This window comes from Trichomycterus rosablanca, chromosome 6 (assembly GCF_030014385.1).
Source record: "Trichomycterus rosablanca isolate fTriRos1 chromosome 6, fTriRos1.hap1, whole genome shotgun sequence".
Taxonomy (NCBI): Eukaryota; Metazoa; Chordata; class Actinopteri; order Siluriformes; family Trichomycteridae; genus Trichomycterus; species Trichomycterus rosablanca.
Window position 1 is genome coordinate 34,674,450 of NC_085993.1, and position 22,293 is coordinate 34,696,742.

Sequence of the window (22,293 nt, forward strand, 5' to 3'; positions counted from 1 at the left end):
TCCATTGACTATGCTAAATCGGGAGACTAAGAGAGAAAATGCAATAATAAATAGAAAACAATTAATACATAAATAATGTTGATTACAACTGTAACATTTCTCCAAAACATTTTTTGTTTTATGGGTTCATAATGGTTTGTTCATTGTTCCTCAATTTGTATCCATTCATCTTGTTGCTGGCTGTCCTCTTCCTCTTTTACTTTTAACTAATCCAAGCATTGGCCTGGTGGCTCAGTGGGTAGCAATGTCGCCTCACAGCAAGAAGGTTCTGGGTTCGATCCCCAGGCGGGGCGGTCTGGAGTTTGCATGTTCTCCCCGGGTCTGTGTGGGTTTCCTCCAGGAGCTCCAGTTTCCTCCCACAGTCCAAAAACATGCCGTCAAGTTAATTGGAGACACTGAATTGCCCTATAGGTGTGTGTGTGTGTGTGTGTGTGCGTGCGTGCGTGCGTGTGTGTGTCTGAGTCTGCCCTGCGATGGACTGGCGCCCCTTCCAGGGTGTTACTGTGTGCCTTGCGCACATTGAAAAGCTGGGATAGGCTCCAGCACCCCCCCGGCGAACCTAATTGGATAAGCGGTTAAAACAGTGAGTGAGAGAGTAATCCAAGCATAACACTGATTAAATGTAAAATTTCATCACATTAATAGTGTCTCCAATAACCTTGGTGACTTGTCTACATGTGTCAAAACATCTGTGAGAAATCTTGGTGTTATCTTTTTAAGCCTTTTCTCTGCTATTCTGACCTGGAAAAAGTTATTCATGCATTCATTTCTGCAAGAATTGACTACTGTAATTCTCTGTATATTGGGATTAATCAGTCTCTGTTGCGGCGCTTACAGGTAGTCCAGAATGCAGCAGCAAGGTTACTGACTAATACCAAGAAAAGAAACCATATTACACCCGTCCTTGCCTCACTACATTGGCTGCCTGTTCAGCACAGGATTCAGTTTAAATTGCTTTTATTTGTTTTTAAAGCGCTTAATGGTCAAGCCCTGGCTTATCTCAGTGGTATGCTTTCTCCCGCAACCACACAGCGATCTTTAAGATCAGCCACTCAGAATTTGTTGACTGTTCCTAGGGCTCGTTTGAAGCTAAAAGGTGATCGTGCATTTGCAGTTTATGCTCCGAGGCTATGGAACACTCTACTGCCTACTATTCGACAAGCACCTTCGGCCGCTGTTTTTAAATCACTCCTAAAAACATACCTTTATAAGCTGGGATTTGAACAGTGAGGAATTGTGCCGTGGTAATTATAATTGTTTAGTCTATTTTTATCTGTTTTATTTTGTCTCTTACTCTGTATTTTTATTTGGTTTTACTTTTTTAACATAATGTTGTCTTATGTATGCTTGTTCGATGTACGGCATTTTGGTCAACGTAAGTTGTTTTAAGAGTGCTTTATAAATAAAATTTACTTACTTACTTACTTAAATCCAAGCTGACATTGATTCAAATCTCAAATTAATGTTTCCAACATCTTGTGATATCTGTACCACAAAGAACTAAGGTTGTACTTTGAGTAAAGAGGGTTGGGAGACTCTAAGCCAGACCTGGCCATTGTACGGCCCGCGGGCCACAACCGGCCCGCATGAGGTTCGCGGCAATTAAAAATCAGAGGTACATCACACATGCAATATAACAGGATTGTTTTTGACGGGAGCGCTGTGTCTAAATATCTATAAGTTTGGATTTACGTGTGTGCGAGTTTACTGAGTGTGATTGACGGTCGAGTTTTTAACAAGACATGAACTGCTGAAGTATTTGTTTACTGAAGTCAGATGTAAAGCTGGTTAACGATCACAATTTAGGCTTTAAATCGCTGTTATGGTACTAAACTGAGAAATAAATACAAGAACATGAACGATGCGGAGCGTCACACCTGACGCTTCACTAACTAAACTGCACAAGCAACAAAGACTTTTTATAAAGTTTAACACATCCAGAACTGAAGCAGTCAGGACCAGCTCTGTGATTTTAAAAATAATATTAAACAATAACAAAGGACTGAAAAACAAATGAGGTAATTAGACTCAAAACAAAATAGTGTAAAGTTTAAAAACCATTTTGTTCACATTTTTTTTTTTTTTTTGCATTTGTTTGTTTAAATAGTAAAATAATGTTGATGTTTTTACTCTGCATACTTCTAATTTTCTGATTATAACATCTAAACATTAACAGCTTATTAGAACTGTACAATTTACTGCTTTTAATAAAGAGTGGGCAGTTGTAGCCTAGTGCTTAAGGTACTGGACTAGTAACCAGAATGTCGCTGGTTCAAGCCCCACCACCGCCACGTTGCTGCTGGCCCTTAACCCCCAATTGCTCAGACTGTATACTGTAACTTTATTGTAAGTCACTTTGGATAAAGGTGTCTGCTAAATGCTGAAAATGTAAATAAAGAGATAAAATTAATATTGAGCAGAATTAAGTTCACTTTATAGGTCCGGCCCTCCACAACAGTCCCAGTTTCTTATGTGGCCCCTTCGAAAATTTAATTGCCCACCCTTGCTCTAAGCAGTACTGATATGGTGCTCCTAATAAAGTGACCTCTGTGTGTGTGTGTGTGTGTGTGTGTGTGTGTGTGTGTGTTTACATCCATGTGAGGTTGGATAATGTTGTGTTAACACTGCGACCTCTAGCGGTGACTGATCTGTATTATACCTGTGTTTAGTGTAAATGCGTCACAACGAGACAGAAACAGAAAGACGGCGGCTGGTGACACTCAGTCAAGTTTAACTTTGAGGAGACAGTCGTGTTTTTTAGTTTTATTTGTAAACCAGCCATGGTTAAACTTGCTTTTAACAGCGCTCTCGGTCAGAAGGAGCTTAAGCAAGGAGAGAAGGATGAGGCGTTAATCCCGCAAGAAGGGGTGAGTTTATTGAGGCCAAACAGATCAGTTTCTAACCTAACCGACACTGTCTGTCTGTTCTAGTCCAGCCTGTAACGTGTTCGTACACAACTGCAGTGATAGTGACACAACGCTCAGACATGCATTATTATTATAGTTTATTAAATATAATGCAAATATGTTTCTGTTAACATTCAGATTTTAAAACAAAGTGCATTTGTTTTAAACCAGTTGCTTTATTTGTCTCAGAATAACTACAGCAATCGTTAGCTTATATAAACAGTACATACACTGATTTGTTCACATTTAAACCAGTTTTGATGCTTTTATGGATGCTGGACTGTGACCAAAGCTCAGTCTGTACAGAAAATGGCTGACTTGATAATACACATCTTGCAGGCGAGATGGCCGGTTAATCTCTTTTATAAATACATTCATTAGAACTAAAAGTAGGGATAATTGCGCGTTTTTGTTGTTATTCGTCTGTTTTGGCTGCTTGCGAGTCGTTATTTTTGGTGAGAAATAAGTAACAAAGATCGCAGGTTTAAACCCAGGAATAATCTCTTCCTGTTTTCCGTGAGTCCCTAAAACGAATCGACTCTGAACCGATTCCGCTTAATTGAACACACTAACAATGTTCAGACAAGTACAGTGGACCCTTGACTTACGAATTTATTTGGTTCTGAAGGGCTGTTCTTAAGTCAAAATGTTAATTAGTTAAACCTATTTTTCCCATAAGAAATAATGTAAACAGAATTAATTCGTGCCAGACCTCCCAAACCACCCCCTTACCTAACCTTTCTAATGTCTTAAATGCTATTTTTTGTTATAAATACAAGTATTTTTTCCCTTAAATCTTAAATTATAGAATAGACATTCTTGTAATAAACAATAATAAACAACAATACACAGTAGTATTGTACTGTACATAAAACACACCACATTTCAGTACAGTATGTGTGCAGTACCTTACACTGTAATACATTCCTTTTCTTTTTTTATATAAAATGTATCTACCAGAAACAACAATAACTCTCATATTTCTTTATTTCAACAGTATTGTATTTTGTAGGTGTAATTGCATGAAAGAAAGAATACTTTACTCAGCAAATTCCTTCTTCTCTCTCACTCACTGTCCCCTCTGTCTGACATGGAGTAATTATACAACAACAGATAGTAATAGATTTGTTCATTTTCTCACCACTGCACTTCCTTTGCACATTCTTTGGGGACATTTTAATATTGAATTTTACACAATATAAAGAAAACACGGGAAAACACCGTCCGCTGTCTGAATGTTTGCTCACTGTGTATATATATATATATATATGAGAGAGAGAGAGAGAGAGAGCAAGCAACCTTCGAGCCACTAGTCTCGCTTGACTTGATCCTTCACCTAGAACTCGAGGAAGACACGCATCAAGGCTCTTCTCTTTACTTGAACCCAAGAGGTGGAACGAACTTCCCTTGTCTGTCTGAACATCTGAGTCTATCGATGTCTTCAGAAGACGATTAAATACCCACCTCTTTACTACACCCTTAAGCTGACATGTACTTACTAATGCTCTTATTTATTTCTTACATTAAAAGAACCTTTGGTTGTAACAGGGTTTTCGGTAGATTTGTCTTCTTAGACTAGAGTAGGTAATGTTCACTATGGAAGCACTTTTGTAAGTCGCTCCGGAGAAGAGCGTCTGGTAAATGCCGAAAGTGTAAATGTAAATGATAAAACATTTTGATAGAAATTATGTTTTGTGATGGTAGTGATCACTTTTAGATGACAATGCTAGTATGGACAGAGTATAAGGGTTAATCAAATCAGTATAAAATATATTTGTACTGTGTCCCTCAGTAATCTGATTTCAACCCAATTAAATACCTGTTTAGGATTTCTTTTTTTCCATGTCAATGCATGTAACATCTACATCTATTAACACTCCCTGCTTTCTCATGTTCCTCCAAATTCTTATTCATACCTAGATATGTCACAGAGATTCTATTAAATAACTGCAAACTATCAACTCCCAGCTCTAAATCAGAATTAGAGTCGACTCCAAAATTTCTGGAATCAAACAGCCGTAGTTTTACGGGGTGCCAGACAGCCGGCTTGCACACCTTCTGTTTCAGGCGAGTTGAGTGTAAAGCACTGAAATCCGATCGTCTGCTATCGATGAGTCAGTGAGATGTGGGAGAGTCTGGCGTTCATGCTAAAATGCCCTGAATCATTCATTAAACTGCCAGTCCTGCATCTAGTGTTACTGATCCACAGCCTGTAGTGTTTTTCTATTTGTAGAGAGGCCAAACATGAAAAGAGAACCAATAAAATGCTCAAGGTTGCTGTTTATCTGGTCCACCATGAATTAAAAGTAGCATTGTGGTAATTGCATTAGGCACACATGAACGGATCAAATGTTAAAGGGATTATGTGTGCTATCACTATGGTATGCAGTCAGATAAGTCCTGGGAACTGTGTGTGGTCTGATTTTTGCAGACTGTCCCCTGGTTCTGTCACACAGGTGATCAAAGGCATCTGAGTTGATACTTTAAAGCCAGGATTCTTTTCCCCTTGAAAAACCTCATACCAACCCAGATCAGTCAAACAATGGCAGCCTCTGTTGGTGCTAAGCTGTCATCTCTGTGTGTGTGTGTGTGTGTGTGTGTGTGTGTGTGTGTGTGTGTGTGTGTGTGTGTGTGTTGAATTAGGAACAGAAAAGGATGAGTTTGGGTGGAAATGAATACAAAAAGAGTGAAACTGTCCCTCTTTCATGTTTGAGTTTCAATATAAATTTGAAGAACTAGGCATCACTAAGTGATTATGTAAATAGAATAACCAGGGACTTATTTTAAAGGCTTTTATCAGTGGATGGATGAATGGGTAGGTAGGTGGGTAGGTAGGTGGGTAGGTAGGTAGGTGGGTGGGTAGGTGGGTGGGTAGGTGGGTGGGTGGGTAGGTGGATGGATGGATGGATGGGTAGATGGATGGGTGGGTGGGTAGATGGATGGATGGGTGGGTAGATGGATGGATGGATGGGTAGATGGATGGATGGATGGGTAGATGGATGGATGGATGGGTAGATGGATGGATGGATGGGTGGATTGGGTGGGTGGGTAGATAGATGGATGGATGGATTAGATAGATAGGTAGACAGACAGACAGACAGACAGACAGATAGATAGACTTTATTAATCCCGAAGGAAATTAAGGCCTCAGTAGCAAGTTACATAAATCAGAAGGTACAAGTACAGAGATTCACATTATACAAACAAGTATCTGTATAATCACAACACTCAGACAACACACTACAACAACAGGACCTGAGGGTACATATGCAGGTGTTATTTCAGTTTAAAGGCTGGTATAGATTGTAAGTAACAGCTATAAAATATAAATTATAAAGTGAACCACAGTGCAAATGTAAGAAAATGTGCAGATTGGTGTACAAAAGGTGCGGATGTGCCTGTCTGTGCATGTGCACACATGAGTGCACACAGATATGCACACAAACATGTGCTCACCCACATACATAGAAAGATGTGTGTGTTCAATACAAAGATTAAATGTGTGTGTTCAGTCTTATGGATATTGCTGGTCAAATTTTATGTTGAGTTCCTAGTTTTCAGGAAGTTTTAGTTTACAATTTCTATTTATTTGCCGGGGTCTACTCAGACATGATTGGTTTAGTCTGGGTGGTGGCTGAAGCCCTGCGATGGATTGGCACCCATTGGGTATTCCTTCCATTTTTTTCCATGAAATATGAAAAAGTGGTGTCCAAACTTAAGACTGTATTGCTCAGTTGAAGAGCTAACTAACATATCTATAATGAAGCTATCACAGGGAAGCGTTTAATGGTGGAGGGTGCTTGGGTGGCGGAGTGGTCTAACAGCCCACCACTCGAGCACTCAAGTTTGAATCTCAGCTGTGCTATCAACATGGCCATGTATCCAATTACCCAATCATAATTCGTGTCTACTGCTGCAGACCACTCCTGACTAAGGTGTTGCAACAGTCACACGCCCCCTCCGACACGTGTGCAGTTCCGACCGCATCTTTTCACCTGCGTCTGAGTTCATATGGGGATTTGTTTTGCACATGGAAAGTCACAAACCCTGATCTCAATTATAGATAAAATGCATTTATTTGCCATACATACATATACAGATGTACAGTACAACGAAATTCTTTTTTTTGCATATCCCAGCTTGTTTTTTGGAAGCTGGGGTCAGAACGCAGGGTCAGCCATTGTACGGCATCCCTGGCGCTGAGAGTGTTAAGGGCCTTGCTCAAGGGCCCAACAATGGCAGCATGGCAGAGCCCGGATTCGAACTCTCAGCCTTTCGATTGATAGCCCAAAGCTCTACCCACTAGGCTACCACTGTCCTCGTCTCATTGTGCAGACGGCATCAATCAGCCAACAGAGCCCTGTTCAGCAATTGTCCCGCCCCTTACAGACATACAGCCAATCGTGTGTCTGTGTAAGCACCCTGCTGACTGATAGCAGAACTGAGATTCAAGCTTGAGATTTTATTACTAGTGGGCAAGCATATTTTACCACTGTGCCACACGAGAGCCCCATCCCTTTTTTAACCCATTCAGTGAAGAAACAAGGTTTTGCTGGTGTATAAAAAATACTCAAAACAAAGTATAAAACCTGAACTCAGTGCCAAGCATTAATGACTAAGGTTCAGTGAGAGACTTTGCACTTCCAGTGTAATCTCATTTTGGCCACTAATAAATGACAACACCTTTTTTTTAATGAGTTGGTTGATTTGATGCATTGTTTGTACAAATGTACTACACTCCTTTTTCAATGCATTTGTCACTGTGTGAAAATAAAATAGTATTATAATAGAAGTTAACCCAACCCAGTCTGAACCCAAGGTCAGTTTTGTTCATAGGTGAAAGAAGCTTTAAGGAGAGGAAGCATTTACAGTGTTCTACTGTAACAATGTACTATTATCATGGAAAAATCAGCCCACACCAGTATTTACTCCTGCCTTTATCACCTCTGTCTTACTAAGCAGCTAGTTCTATTATGTTTAATCAGCCTCAATCACGACTAAAACCAATTTGCATCGGAAAAGAATGAAGGGAGTGGACATAACTGATCACATGACTACTCGTTGTTATATCATTTAAAAAATATTAGATAGATTTTTAGGCAGCGTACACGGAATATACAATCCAAGGTTGTTTCTACAGATCATTTTAAACAGGTAAACAATGGAATGTCATTATGCGGGGAGTTTTAAATATTTGCTAAACTGAGCCCCATCCTCATTACAACGGAAAATAGAAAGTGTGTGTTACAGAAGTGAGATCATGGAACTGGTGTTCCCTTGACTAATAAGGAATCTTATCTGAGAGCCAGTATTGGCATTGATACAGTATTGGAATAGATGCAGCCTGAATTCTGATTGAAGAATTGTATAGTTTTTGTTACTGTTGTTCCCACTTTATTCTGTATAAATAGTCATTAAATAACACTCACACATTAAATGATAGAATAAATGGAAGCTACAATACACAGCACAGCCTACCTTGGTTAAATGTGAACCTAAAACATCCAGTGATGGTGCAAGGCTTCATGTTCTGTCTCAAATACGAAAATACTCATCTGTGTTTTGACACACCTCCTTCTGCGTCCACAGAATTGTTGGGAGTTTTCCAAACTCGGTTTCCTAGGTAGTGTTTTTAGCTGCTTCTGAATTCAACATCTTAGACATTTTGTCTAACTGATTGCTAACTGAATTGCCGTAGGATTGCTAGAACCGTCTCATATCTGCCGCGAGAGTTCACCATCGTCATTGTCATTGCTGTGTATATTCCTCCAAGTGCTAACACCAAGATAGCATTAAGTACACTGCTTACAACGATCAACACACTGCAGTCTGCTCACCCTGAAGGAATTTTCATCATAGCAGGAGACTTCAATCAAGCTAATTTGAAAACTGTCCTTCCCAAATTCTACCAATATGTGACATGCGCCACCAGGGGCAGAAATACATTGGACCATGTTTACAGTAACATCAAGGAGGGATATAAAGTCTCCACCCTCCCCCACCTAAGCACGTCTGATCACCTATCACTCTTTCTCACACCTGCATACAGACCCATCATCAGCAGAACAGAGCCTTCTGTGAAAACCATCAAGATCTGGCCAGAAGGAGCTTCCATTCAACTCCAGGACTGTTTTGAGCGCACTCACTGGGACCTATTTGCACAAGAAAACATAGAGGAATATACATCCACTGTCCTGTTTTACATACAGTCTTGTGTGGATAATGTCACTGTTGACAAGCGCATCAGATGCTTTCCAAACAACAAGCCATGGATGACCAGGGAGGTTAAGTGCCGACTGAGGGACCGCAACACAGCCTTCAGGTCGGGAAATGGCGAACTTTACAGCACTGCCAGGTCCAACCTGAAGAGAGCCATCAAAGACGCAAAAGCAGCGTACAGGCTGAAGATTGAGGGCCATTTCAGTGATGGCAACCCCCGGCATGCATGGGAAGGCATCCACCACCTCACAAACTACAAAGGCAATAAAAACACAATCACCAGTAGCAGTGACTCACTAGTGGAGGAACTGAATTATTTCTTTGCACGCTTTGAGGGGGTTGCAGTGGAGGAAGCAGAGAACAGGACAGCACCACTGCAAACTGCTGACAGCCTAGCACTTACTGTGAGTACAGAGGATGTCAGGAGAGTGCTCCGCAGTGTGAACCCCAGGAAAGCGACCGGCCCAGACGGAATTTCAGGGAGGGTACTTAAGGACTGTGCATATCAACTGGCAGAGGTGTTCAAAAACATCTTCAACCTCTCTCTGTCCCACTGCACTGTCCCTAAATGTTTCAAGTCTGCCACCATTGTGCCTCTTCCAAAGAAAGCCACAATCAACAGCCTGAACGACTTCAGACCGGTGGCTCTCACCTCCACGGTGATGAAGTGCTTTGAAAAACTGGTTCTGAAGCACATACAGTCTTCACTCCCGCCCACCCTGGACCAACATCAGTTTGCCTACAAAGGCAACAGGTCAACAGAAGACGCCATCAACACTGCTCTCCACGTGGCACTGACTCACCTGGAACATCAGGGAACATATGTGAGGATGCTGTTCGTGGATTTCAGCTCTGCGTTTAATACAGTTATTCCCAGCAGACTGGTATCCAAGCTGCTAAACCTGGGTGTCAGCCAGCACACATGCAGGTGGATTGAGGACTTTTTAACAAACCGCCCACAGTCTGTTAGGATGGGGGCCCATCTCTCCCCTGTTCTGACACTGAGTACTGGAGTTCCACAGGGCTGTGTGCTGAGCCCTCTTCTTTACTCCCTCTACACCCATGACTGTACACCAACCCACAGCACAAACTCAATCATCAAGTTTGCAGATGACACCACTGTAATTGGATTAATACAGAATGGAGATGAGTCTGCCTACAGGGAAGAAGTCCTCAAACTGTTTGAATGGTGCTCCATTAACAACCTGGCACTCAACACCTCTAAAACAAAAGAAATGGTCATCAGCTTCAGGAGACAGAGAGAGGAACCTACACCCTTAGACATCGGAGGAAACACAGTAGAGAGAGTGTCTCATTTCAAATTCCTAGGCACACACATCTCCCAGGACCTCACATGGACCACCAACACCACCTCTCTAGTGAAAAAAGCACAGAAGCGGCTCTACTTTTTAAGGACACTAAGAAAGGCCAACCTGTCCAAGCAGCTACTGGTGTCCTTCTATCGCAGCACGGTGGAAAGCATACTCACCCATGGCATTCTGGTGTGGTATGCCAGCTGCTCTGAGGCTGACAAGAAGGCTCTTCAGAGGGTAATCAAATCAGCTCAGAGAACCATCAACACTGAGCTGCCTTCACTAGAGAACATTTACAAAACCCGATGCCTGCGTCGGGCCACAAACATCATAAAGGACTCATTTCACCCTTGTTGCAACCTGTTCTCCTTGTTGCCCTCTGGTAGGCGCTATAGGAGTATCAAGGCCCGTACTTCCAGACTCCTGAAAAGCTTTTACCCCTCCGCCATAAAAACACTAAACTATCAAACTTTACATCCTAGGAAATAATGTGCAATTTATAGAGACCGTGCAATAACCTTCTTCTTCTTTTCTTTTCTGGAAAGTTCTTAAAACCACACGTTTATTTCTGTATCTAGATGTGTATATGTTTATTTTGTAAATACATGTGTATATATATGTCTGTGTGTACATACATGTACCGTCAAGGAGATGCTCAAAAAATTTCGTTGTGCACTGTGCAATGACAATAAAGGCATTCTATTCTATTCTATTCTATATTGCAGCTTAACCAGTAAACGTGAGGCACTTTGACGCTACAGGGTCTCAGTGCATGTAATGAAACCCTAAAGCACTGAGGAAAGCAGTTAGGCATTACGAGTATAATTGTGTTAGTCTAATCGTCTATGAATACTTTACCGAAATTTTTAGAATTAGAAAGTTAGATAAAATTACATAATAACAGATTTGGTATCCTATACAACTTAATACTTGAATTTACATTGTTATGTTTTGTAAATATATCTTTTTTTTTTTTTTATCTCCTCTTAGGTTTATAATCATGAGCTTTTGCATTCTTACACATGTGTTTGTACTGTGAATAGAGTTTACATTATAATTATAATGCTGGAGTATTCACTTACACTGACCTGTCAAATCATCAACCACTGTCAGCATATCAGCACCAATGACTTACTGTGTGTCCTTCTGTGTGTTCAGGATGTGGAGGAGATTGTGCGGGTGAGGCAGCAGTCACGGGCCTGGTACTGGTGCATGTGTCTGGGTCTTGCTCTTATGCTGTCTGGTGTGGTGGTGGGTGGAGCTTACCTGTACAGACATAACATCCTGGAGGTGAGAAAAAGCACTTTAAAGACACACAAGTACAGGATTTTAACTGGTCCAGCCAACTGGCTTGCTTTTAGCTTTGCATTTGGTTATTGAGCTTTAAGTAGGCATGTCATTGTTCACAATAATAATATTAAAAATCAGAATCTTTATTTGTTTGCCAAATACCAGGTATACAACAAATTTCTCTTGGTGCATGTGTTTTAAATGTAATAAAAAAAATAATCAAAAAGGTATACCATATGTAAAGACTAGAGACATAAATAGACAGTAGACTATCAAACGTTTTATGCATTTTCCCCCAATCCTTCCAAATTAGCATAGCCAATCCGCTACTGGGGACCCCAACGGCATCCAAGAAGGGAGTGACACACACTCCCTCCGATGTGTGCGCAGTCCACCAATCCCTTCTTAGTCTCCTATACTTTAGTGGATTTGCACTACAAACCCTGCACTCCTCCAATTCTGTAAAGGCGCCCTGGGCAACCAAGGTCCTTACACAGTGTTGATAACCCCACCCCTTTATTAGTCTAGTCTTTTCCCCCAGCAGACTGGAGGCCAATTTTGTCTGCTGCAGACATTAGCCAATTGTACCTGCTAGAGGGCGCCCAGCTGACCGGTAGCAGAGCCGAGATTCGAACTCGAGAGCTCAGAATCTCAGCGAATTTGCTGATATTTTGTGAAACCAGTTCTTCCATCTACCCAGCAGTGTTTCCTGTGCCACCGGCTGCCACATAACCAAAAGCTTAACCAAAAGGTTTTATTTTATGTTTTTATGCATTTTCTCCCCTTTTTCTCCCGACTTTTGCCCAATTGCGTCACGCTTCCTCTCCACTAATGCCGACCCAGTTCTGATTTGAGGTGAACGAAGCTAACCCACGCCCCCTCCGACACGTGGGCAGCATCCGTATGCATTTTTCACCCACACTAGGCGAGTGCATATATGCGAAACAGCCTTGTGTACGGAGAGACACACCATGATCCGCACTGTTTCCCCGCCTCTGTTCAGGTGCCATCAATCAGCCAGCAGAGGTCGTAGCGCATCAGTTACGAGGAGTCCCTATCCGGCTTAATACCCCACCCCTATATGAACAACAGGCCAATCGTTGTTCATGTGGCCGCTCAGCCCTGCCTGAGATTCGATACGATGTATTCGAAATCCTATCTCTGATGTGCTAGTGTGTGTTTTTACCACTTTTTACTTTAGATCTTGACTTTTTTGATTAGGTTGCAAGTATGGTTTCCTTTCGATAATTCTTCCATAGAGGTCATATTTGGGCAAGCAAAACTGCACAGAAGAACAGTCTTTTGTCACCACCATCGCCAGTTTTAGTTTTGTCGACTAAACCTTCCTGTTATCTGGAGCTTCTGCTTTGCAGCAGTTCTAGTGTTTGTGGTCATGCAGATTTGGCCTTTTACTGTATTTTTTAAGTCAGCTGCTTAGAGGTGTCTGTGGTTGTTAGGTGTTTGCACAAGATTTGAAGACAGGGAACCTGTTTTGCACTACAATAGTGTTCATCTGACAAGATCTTTTGACGAGTCCTAATGAGTCAAATAAGGCCTAGAGACTCAATTTAAAAAAAAATTATTTAAACATAAAGTGACAACATTAACAATTGCAGAACATTTATTTATTTATTTTATTTGATGTCTGCAAAAGATGTTTCGTTTTCGTTTTCTTTCCCCTTTAAAATGTGGTTCTTGGCTATTATTGGCCAAACACTGGCATACAACTATATAATGTTTATATAATGACTCATTCCTAACATTTAGAGTTGATATCTTTAGAAGATATTCTAAGATAGAGCTGCTCAGGTGGCGAAACGGTAAAAACACACGCTGGAACCAGAGCTGGGATCTCGAATACATCGTGTCCAATCTCAGCTCTGCCTGCCGGCTAGGCTACATGAACAACGATCGGCCTGTTGTTCAGATATGGGTGGGATTAAGCCGGATGGGGTTTCTCTCTCTCATAACTAATGCAATTACGACCTCTGCTGGCTGATTGATGGCGCCTGGACAGAGATGAGAAAAGAGTGCTCTCAGGGTCTCTCCGTACACAGTGCTGAGCTGCACTGCACTCATCAAAGTGTAGGTGATAAGATGCATACGGCATGCTGCCCACGTGTCGGAGGGGGCGTGGGTTAGCTTCGTTCTCCTCAATCGGAGCGAGGATCGGCATTGGTGGAGAGGAAGCATGATGTGCTAAAAGGGAGAGAAAAAAAGGGGGGAGAAAAGGCATAAAGAAGATATTATTGGAATTAACCAATAAATGGAGTAAAATCACACATTTAGAACATCAACCGAAAACATAACTGCCAGGGCACTTTACAAACCATCTTTTTACTAGCTGCTACGCCTGTTTAAACAGGTTAAACTAGAGCTCCCTGCTATTCGCTCTAAGCAAATCGAATTTCAGCTAGTGTTTGCTAGTTCAGCTTAAACAGTTTGTCATGCAGTCGCAACTTGCTTCAAAGGAGGATTTGTACTGTAAGACAGACTTGAGGTTGCGCTTACTTATTCTCCGGTGTTGTACTGATGTTCTCCACTTTGCACTCTTAGTGATAGTGTTACTGGTAAGGGGGGGCGGGACAATGAAAGACATTTTTAACCTTGGAAGAACAGAAAAGCTTTTGAACTTCATTACAATTACTAAATTAGGAATATACATATAATATCAGAGACTACGTAACGGATACAAGCACCCACATAAACCTTTCCTGCCGTGAATATAACTCACAAGAGTAAACACGGCATGGATGGATGGATGGATGGATGGATGGATGGACAGATAGACAGATACTGGTGAGGGGGGTGGGGAGGGAACTGAAAATACTAAGCTTGGTAGTTACAGCTTGTTCCACAGGAGGAGCACACGTATTTCTGCGGCGTGCACTACCGTGAGGAGGAGTACATGATTAGGGACAGCGAGGAAGAGCAGCCCTCGATGCTGAAGCGCCTAGATGAACGCATCCGGATCCTGGAGGAGGATGAAGTGGAGCTCATCAGTGTACCCGTGCCCGAATTCAGCGACAGTGACCCTGCTGACATTGTGCACGACTTCCTTCGTGTAAGTGCACACACAACTCACAATCACGCTCACAGGTAGCCACAAACACAAAAAAAGATGTAAAGTACAGTTCAGTGCAATATTACTCACAGTAATCTCACAGTAGGGCAGCACGGTGGCTCAATCAGTAGCACTTTTGCCTCACAGGTACGTCAAAAAGGTCCTGGGTTTGATTCCCAGGTGAACCAGTCCGGGTCCTTTCTGTGTGAAGTTTGCATGTTCTCCTTGTGTCTGTGTGGGTTTTCTCCAGGAGCTCTGGTTTCCTCCCACAGTACAAAGACATGCAAGTGAGGTGAATTGGAGATACTAAATTGTCCATGACTGTTTGCCATTAAACCTGTGAACTGATGAATCCTGTGTAACGAGTAACTACCTGTCCTGTCATGAATGTAACCAAAGTGTGTAAAACATGACATTAAAATCATAATAAATAAATAAATAGCTTATTGTACATTGTTTGTAAAGAAAATTGGCATGTGATATTAAAATACCCACAATTTCCTTCCTCATGTTTGCCTTCTTTTATGTCTTATCCCAGCGTGTGACTGCCTATCTGGATCTTAGTCTGAATAAGTGTTACGTCATTCCTCTGAACACCTCCATCGTCATGCGCCCCAAGAACTTTGCTGACCTGGTTGCAAACCTTCAGGTAAATGTGGCAGCAGAGATTCATACTTTCTTTTTTGATGGGTTGCCAGGGTTAAAACACACAAGGGGGAATATGGGAACATTCCTTGTTCATAAGTAAGTGTGTCTGTGTGTGTGTGTGTGTAGGCTGGCACCTACCTGCCACAGTCGTACCTGGTGCATGAGCAGATGATTGTGACCGAGAAGGTGGAACATTTGGAGCAGCTGGGCTATTTCATCTACAACATGTGCAAAGACAGAGAAACTTACAGACTACAGCGCAGAGAGAACATACTGGGTAAGAACGGACAGAACGATGTCTGCTCAGTTCATATTGCAACATCTTATGAATAATTTAAGCAAAAAAAGATGCACCTGACCACAGAAAATGGCACTGGGTTGCAAAAGTGAATTATAATACATGAATGAACGAATTTAAAAAGGCACAAAAACACGAAAAGAACTTGTCCACGTACGCCCCCATGTGAAGGCTTTAATTAAGTATATTTTGTTTTGTTTTGATGCATTGTTTGTGTTGCCTGGGTCATGGTTAAAGTCATGGACAAAATGTGGGTCCCTTGAAAAGTTTGAAAAACCCTTATATGTAGTGTACATTTACATTTTCGGCATTTAGCAGACTATCCAGAGTGACTTACAGAAGTGCTTCCATAGTGAACATTACATACTCTAGTTTAAGTAGACAACAGTCCAAGGATACAAATCTGCTGAAACCCTGTTAGAACCAATTTTTTTAATGAAAGAAATAAATAAGAGCATTAGTAAGTACGTCAGCTTAAGTGCTTAGTAAAGAGGTGGGTTTTTTATCGTCTTTTGAAGACAGCAAGAGACCCAGATCTTCGGACAGACAAGGGAAACTCGTTCCACCACTTGGGTGCCAGTACAGAGAAGAGCCTTGATGCTTGTCTTCCTCGAGTTCTGGTTGGAAGATCAAGTCGAGCGAGACTAGTGGCTCGAAGGTTGCATGGTTCAGAGTGGGGTTTTATTAGACCTCGAGGGTAGCTTGGGGCTGGTCCATTTTGGCTTTGTAGGCGAGCATCAGTGTTTTAAACTGAATGCGTGCAGCTACAGGAAGCCAGTGAAGAGAACGCAGCAGTGGGGTGATGTGGCAGTGTTTAGGTTGGAAAAGACCAGACGAGCAGCTGCATTTTGGATGAGTTGCAAAGGTTTAATAGTGGACATAGGAGCACCTGCTAAGTGACTGGACAAGAATCTGAGTGGCTTCCATGGAGAGAAATGGACGAATCTTCCTGATGTAGAGGAGGAACCGGTCATGTCATGTTGGCTACATGAGGAGAGAAGGTCAGCTGGTTATCCAGGACAGCACCAAGGTTTATTACGTTATCAGATGGTCTGATCTGTGAGTCATCAAGACAGATGACTAGGTCTTGGGTTTGAGATTGAAGGAATAAGTAACAACTCTGTCTTGCTGGGATTAAGTTTTAGATAATAAGCTGACATCCATATTGAGTGTACAGTCCAGGGGTTCTGTAATTGTACTTCTCTGTAAATCAGTCAAAATGTGATTAACAAAAAACAGCGGCTGCTTACTTCTTCTTTTCTTCACAGGCATCCAGAAGCGTGAAGCCCTTGACTGCCACAAAATCCGCCACTTTGAGAACGAGTTTGTGGTGGAGACGCTGATCTGCGAGCAGTAGAGTGGAGATTGTCCAGTTCCACTGGAGAGCAGGAAGATCCCTTACTCTTGCCCTGTCTGTTTTTTTACTAAAGTTTTTCCTGTTTCCTGTGCTCGGTGCTTCTGCTTTCTGTGTTTTTTTGTCTGTACAGCACGACGATGGAGATGGAAAGAGGATGGGACCTGTGTAAAAGAGTAACTGTAGATTAAGAAGCTTCTCATCCTTTCCAACTGAACAAGCAATTTGATATTTGGCATTTTGTACATAAGGGATGATCGATTTCATTAGGTTTAGTTCTTTTGGAAAGCAGATACATTTTGGTAGCAGGGTTGAAGACTAAAGGAGTGATTCTGAAATGAGTTTGAACATTTAGTTAAAATCACTTGTCTTTATTAAAGACCGACTGTGAAGATTTGTCACATCAGTTCATTGTAATGTACACTGGAACGTGTGTATCCTGCAAATGTGTAGGAAATAAATCTCTATATATAGTAATTAATAAAATACAAGAACACACATATGAAAACAGATTTTTTGTATTAGATAAATGTTAGGTTAGTTCTTTTAACGGCGTTATCTGCTCTATTCATCCACTCCTGTAACTTTCCTCATATACTCGCATTAATACAAGTAATATACAGGGAATTTTTATCTAGACTTAACCAAACTAGATTTAGAGAAGTAACACATCAGAATTTCCTTATTTCAGTTTCTCAGTTAATAAGAAATAAGATGTAAATTAAGAGTTCACGTTTTTTAGAACAGATGTTATTTTAACTCTGTGTTGATAATGTGCATAAAACAGATTCACTGTTACCTTGATGTGCGCTGCTCTGTGCGGCTGCCAGTCACAGTCTCTCTGTTAACACAATAAAACTTTGACCACTTCTTCATTGTGCGTGTTTTTTGCCAGGTTTTAAATCATTTTGCTACTTTTTCAATAGACACAGCATTACAATATTTTATTGTCACCAAAATTGGTGGCAACATTTATTTTTTACCAAGAACTTTATCCTGGTTGGTTGGTTTATCATGGTGGGTCTGGTCCTGCACCAGGGGGGCAGTTCATCACAGGAAAACACAAATTCACTTGCCCACAGGTACGTTAAGAGTAACCATCTACAGCCGCTCAGGTGGCGCAGCGGTAAAAACACCAGACCTGGGATCTTGAATACATCGTATCGTATCGAATCTCAGCTCTGCCTGCCAGCTGGGCTGAGCAGCCACATGAACAATGATTGGCCTGTTGTTCAGGTATGGGCGGGATGGGGTCTCTCTCTCATGACTGGTGCAATTACGACATCTGCTGGCTGATTGATGGCGCTTGCACAGAGACGGGAAAAGAGTGCCGTCAGGGTGTGTCTTTCCGTACACAGTGCTGAGCTGCACCGCACTCGTCAAAGTGTAGGTGATAAGATGCATACGGCATGCTGCCCACGTGTCGGAGGGGGCGTGGGTTAGCTTCGTTCTCAATCAGAGCAGGGATCAGCATTGGTGGAGAGGAAGCATGACACAATCGGGCAATTGGACGCGCTAAAAGGGGAGAAAATGCATAAACAAAAAAAAGAGTAGCCAATCTACAAATGCAAAAACACAGTTACATTCTGAATCAAAAGAATGTGGGTACCACTTCTAATTACTGAGTTCAGATGTACCACCCAATACTAACAGATTTATAAAGTCATTTATATTTATTTGCTTTTAACTTTGTGGCAACAGTTTTGGAAACACCACTTCTTTTTTTATTTAACATTTACATTTTCGGCATTTAGCAGACGCCTTTATCCAAAGCGACTTACAGTAGTGTGACAGTATACTGTCTGAGCAGATGAGGGTTAAGGGCCTTGCTCTAGGGCCCAACAGCAGCAACCTGGCAATGGTGGGGTTTGAACCAGTGACCTTTTGATTACTAGTCCAGTATCTTAACCACTAGGCTACAACTGCCCGGCATGACTGCAACATACCTTTTTCCAGCATATGCAATCTTTGATCCTACGCTCTTCTTTAGTGTTCATATCAGTTCTGTAGTTAAGACGGTGTTTCTCTATCTTGGCAATATTACTCGTCTCCGGTCATCCCTCAGCCGAAGAGATGTAGAAACACTTGTACATGCATTGGTGACATCACTGTTAGATATTACTGTAATATTCTTATATCTGGCTTCGCTGTTTAAGCCCTCAGTAGGTTACATTATGTACAAAATGCCACTGCTAGGATTCTCACCTTAGACCACAGACCCGTGTCTGTGTGGGTTTCCTCTCACAGTGCAAAGACATGCACGTGAGGTAAATTAGAGATACAAAATTGTCCATGATGTGTTTGACATTAAAACTTGTGTTACGAGTAACTACTGTTTCTGTTGTAATTATAAACAAAGTGTGTAAAACGTGACGTTAAAATCCTAATAAATTAATTAATTATTATTCATAACAAGGTTCTTCTTATTACACATAAAGCTCTGCAAAAGTGACCACTCTGGGTGGTTGATCGTTTGGTGTGGTAGCTTCCAAATTACAGAATACCCACCCCAGGTCTATCTGCGATGCCTCCTTCAACTAAGGTAAAGATGTAGTTGTTTTCAGGGTTCTGACTTTACTTAAATGTTATACATGTAATGTCCTTTAGTTGTGTATTTCTGTTCGTTTAAATACATGCTTTCGATTAAACTGATGAGAGGAACTATTCAGTTACTGTATAAAAATCTCTAAAGGTTACATAAAAATAAGTTTTTAAAAATGCTGCCAAAACCACATTCTGGTGCATGTTATTACACCTAGTATAATAGGCAGCAAGTTTAAAAATGTAAGGAACCACTAATAGTCCCCAGACACCATCATGCTCTTAGTCTAATGATAAGAAAAATAAAAGAAGCCAGCAGTATTGTAGGATGGCGGGTCAGCTGCAAAAACAGCTGCTATACAGTGAACAATAAGCAACGACCCACATTGTAATCATCTCTGTTCTTACAGCCCTCACAAAAAGATCATGGGAATGATTTTTTTGTGTGGCTCCAGGGTCTGTGAGGTAAGGTCTATGTGACCTATTTTTATTATTATTTAAGGGGAGTCTGTGAGGTAAGGTCTATGTGACCTATTTTTATTATTATTTAAGGGGAGTCTGTGAGGTAAGGTCTATGTGGCCTATTTTTATTATTATTTAAGGGGAGTCTGTGAGGTAAGGTCTGTGTGGCCTATTTTTAATTATTATTTAAAGGGAGTCTGTGTGGCTCCAGGGTCTGTGTGGCCTATTTTTAATTATTATTTAAGGGGAGTCTGTGTGGCTCCAGGGTCTGTGAGGTAAGGTATGTGTGGCCTATTTTTAATTATTATTTAAGGGGAGTCTGTGAGGTAAGGTCTGTGTGGCCTATTTTTAATTATTATTTAAGGGGAGTCTGTAAGGTAAGGTCTGTGTGGCCTATTTTTAATTATTAAAATTTAAGGGGAGTCTGTGAGGTAAGGTCTGTGTGGCCTATTTTTATTATTATTTAAGGGGAGTCTGTGAGGTAAGGTCTGTGTGGCCTATCTTTAATTATTATTTAAGGGGAGTCTGTGTGGCTCCAGGGTCTGTGTGGCCTATTTTTAATTATTATTTAAGGGGAGTCTGTGAGGTAAGGTCTGTGTGGCCTATTTTTAATTATTATTTAAGGGGAGTCTGTGTGGCTCCAGGGTCTGTGAGGTAAGGTCTGTGTGGCCTATTTTTATTATTATTTAAGGGGAGTCTGTGTGGCTCCAGGGTCTGTGTGGCCTATTTTTAATTATTATTTAAGGGGAGTCTGTGAGGTAAGGTCTGTGTGGCCTATTTTTAATTATTATTTAAGGGGAGTCTGTGTGGCTCCAGGGTCTGTGAGGTAAGGTCTGTGTGGCCTATTTTTATTATTATTTAAGGGGAGTCTGTGTGGCCTATTTTTATTATTATTTAAGGGGAGTCTGTGTGGCTCCAGGGTCTGTGTGGTAAGGTCTGTGTGGCCTATTTTTATTATTATTTAAGGGGAGTCTGTGAGGTAAGGTCTGTGTGGCCTATTTTTAATTATTATTTAAGGGGAGTCTGTGAGGTAAGGTCTGTGTGGCCTATTTTTATTATTATTTAAGGGGAGTCTGTGAGGTAAGGTCTGTGTGGCCTATTTTTATTATTATTTAAGGGGAGTCTGTGTGGCTCCAGGGTCTGTGAGGTAAGGTCTCTGTGGCCTATTTTTATTATTATTTAAGGGGAGTCTGTGTGGCTCCAGGGTCTGTGAGGTAAGGTCTCTGTGGCCTATTTTTATTATTATTTAAGGGGAGTCTGTGAGGTAAGGTCTGTGTGGCCTATTTTTATTATTATTTAAGGGGAGTCTGTGAGGTAAGGTCTGTGTGGCCTATTTTTATTATTATTTAAGGGGAGTCTGTGTGGCTCCAGGGTCTGTGAGGTAAGGTCTCTGTGGCCTATTTTTATTATTATTTAAGGGGAGTCTGTGTGGCTCCAGGGTCTGTGAGGTAAGGTCTCTGTGGCCTATTTTTATTATTATTTAAGGGGAGTCTGTGAGGTAAGGTCTGTGTGGCCTATTTTTATTATTATTTAAGGGGAGTCTGTGAGGTAAGGTCTGTGTGGCCTATTTTTATTATTATTTAAGGGGAGTCTGTGAGGTAAGGTCCGTGTGGCCTATTTTTATTATTATTTAAGGGGAGTCTGTGAGGTAAGGTCCGTGTGGCCTATTTTTATTATTATTTAAGGGGAGTCTGTGAGGTAAGGTCCGTGTGGCCTATTTTTATTATTATTTAAGGGGAGTCTGTGAGGTAAGGTCCGTGTGGCCTATTTTTATTATTATTTAAGGGGAGTCTGTGTGGCCCCAAGGTCTGTATGGCCGATATTTATTATTATTTACTGAGAGTCTGTGTGGCTCTGGGTCTGTTTGGCCCTCATTTTACTATATTTTCTTTTAGTTTTTTCATGTTCTTAATTTTTTATCTCTCTGTTTTAATGTCATGTTCTCTTAATTGTAACTAAATGTTTGCAAGTAGTCTTTCTGAGGTTCTAGATCTCAGTTATGTTTTAATGCTTTAAATTTTTCCTTTTGTAAAGCACTTTGAATTGTCACTGTGTATGAAAGGTGCTATACAAATAAACTTGCCTTGCCTAAAGCAAACAACTATTATTCACTGTAAACATCTCAAAGCTGGAACTGCAACAACATGAGGGACGATTTTTATCTATTTTTTCTTTTTAAACATGTTTATGCATATAAT

General features: G+C 41.2%; 1 protein-coding gene across 2 annotated transcripts; it reads left to right on the plus strand.

Annotated features, from left to right (window-relative positions):
* Positions 1-2,675: 2,675 nt before the first annotated feature.
* On the plus strand, positions 2,676-17,967 carry itm2ba (integral membrane protein 2Ba). Of its 2 annotated transcripts, none has more exons than XM_062997743.1 (6): positions 2,676-2,867; positions 11,597-11,728; positions 14,577-14,792; positions 15,331-15,441; positions 15,567-15,717; positions 17,007-17,967. In XM_062997743.1, the coding sequence occupies exons 1-6, from the start codon at positions 2,781-2,783 to the stop codon at positions 17,093-17,095; spliced, it is 786 nt and encodes a 261-aa protein (XP_062853813.1). In that variant the 5' UTR covers positions 2,676-2,780; the 3' UTR covers positions 17,096-17,967. The 2 variants fall into 2 exon arrangements, with proteins under 2 accessions (XP_062853813.1, XP_062853814.1); XM_062997744.1 differs by having other exon boundaries at positions 14,589-14,792.
* The last annotated feature ends 4,326 nt before the right edge of the window (positions 17,968-22,293 follow it).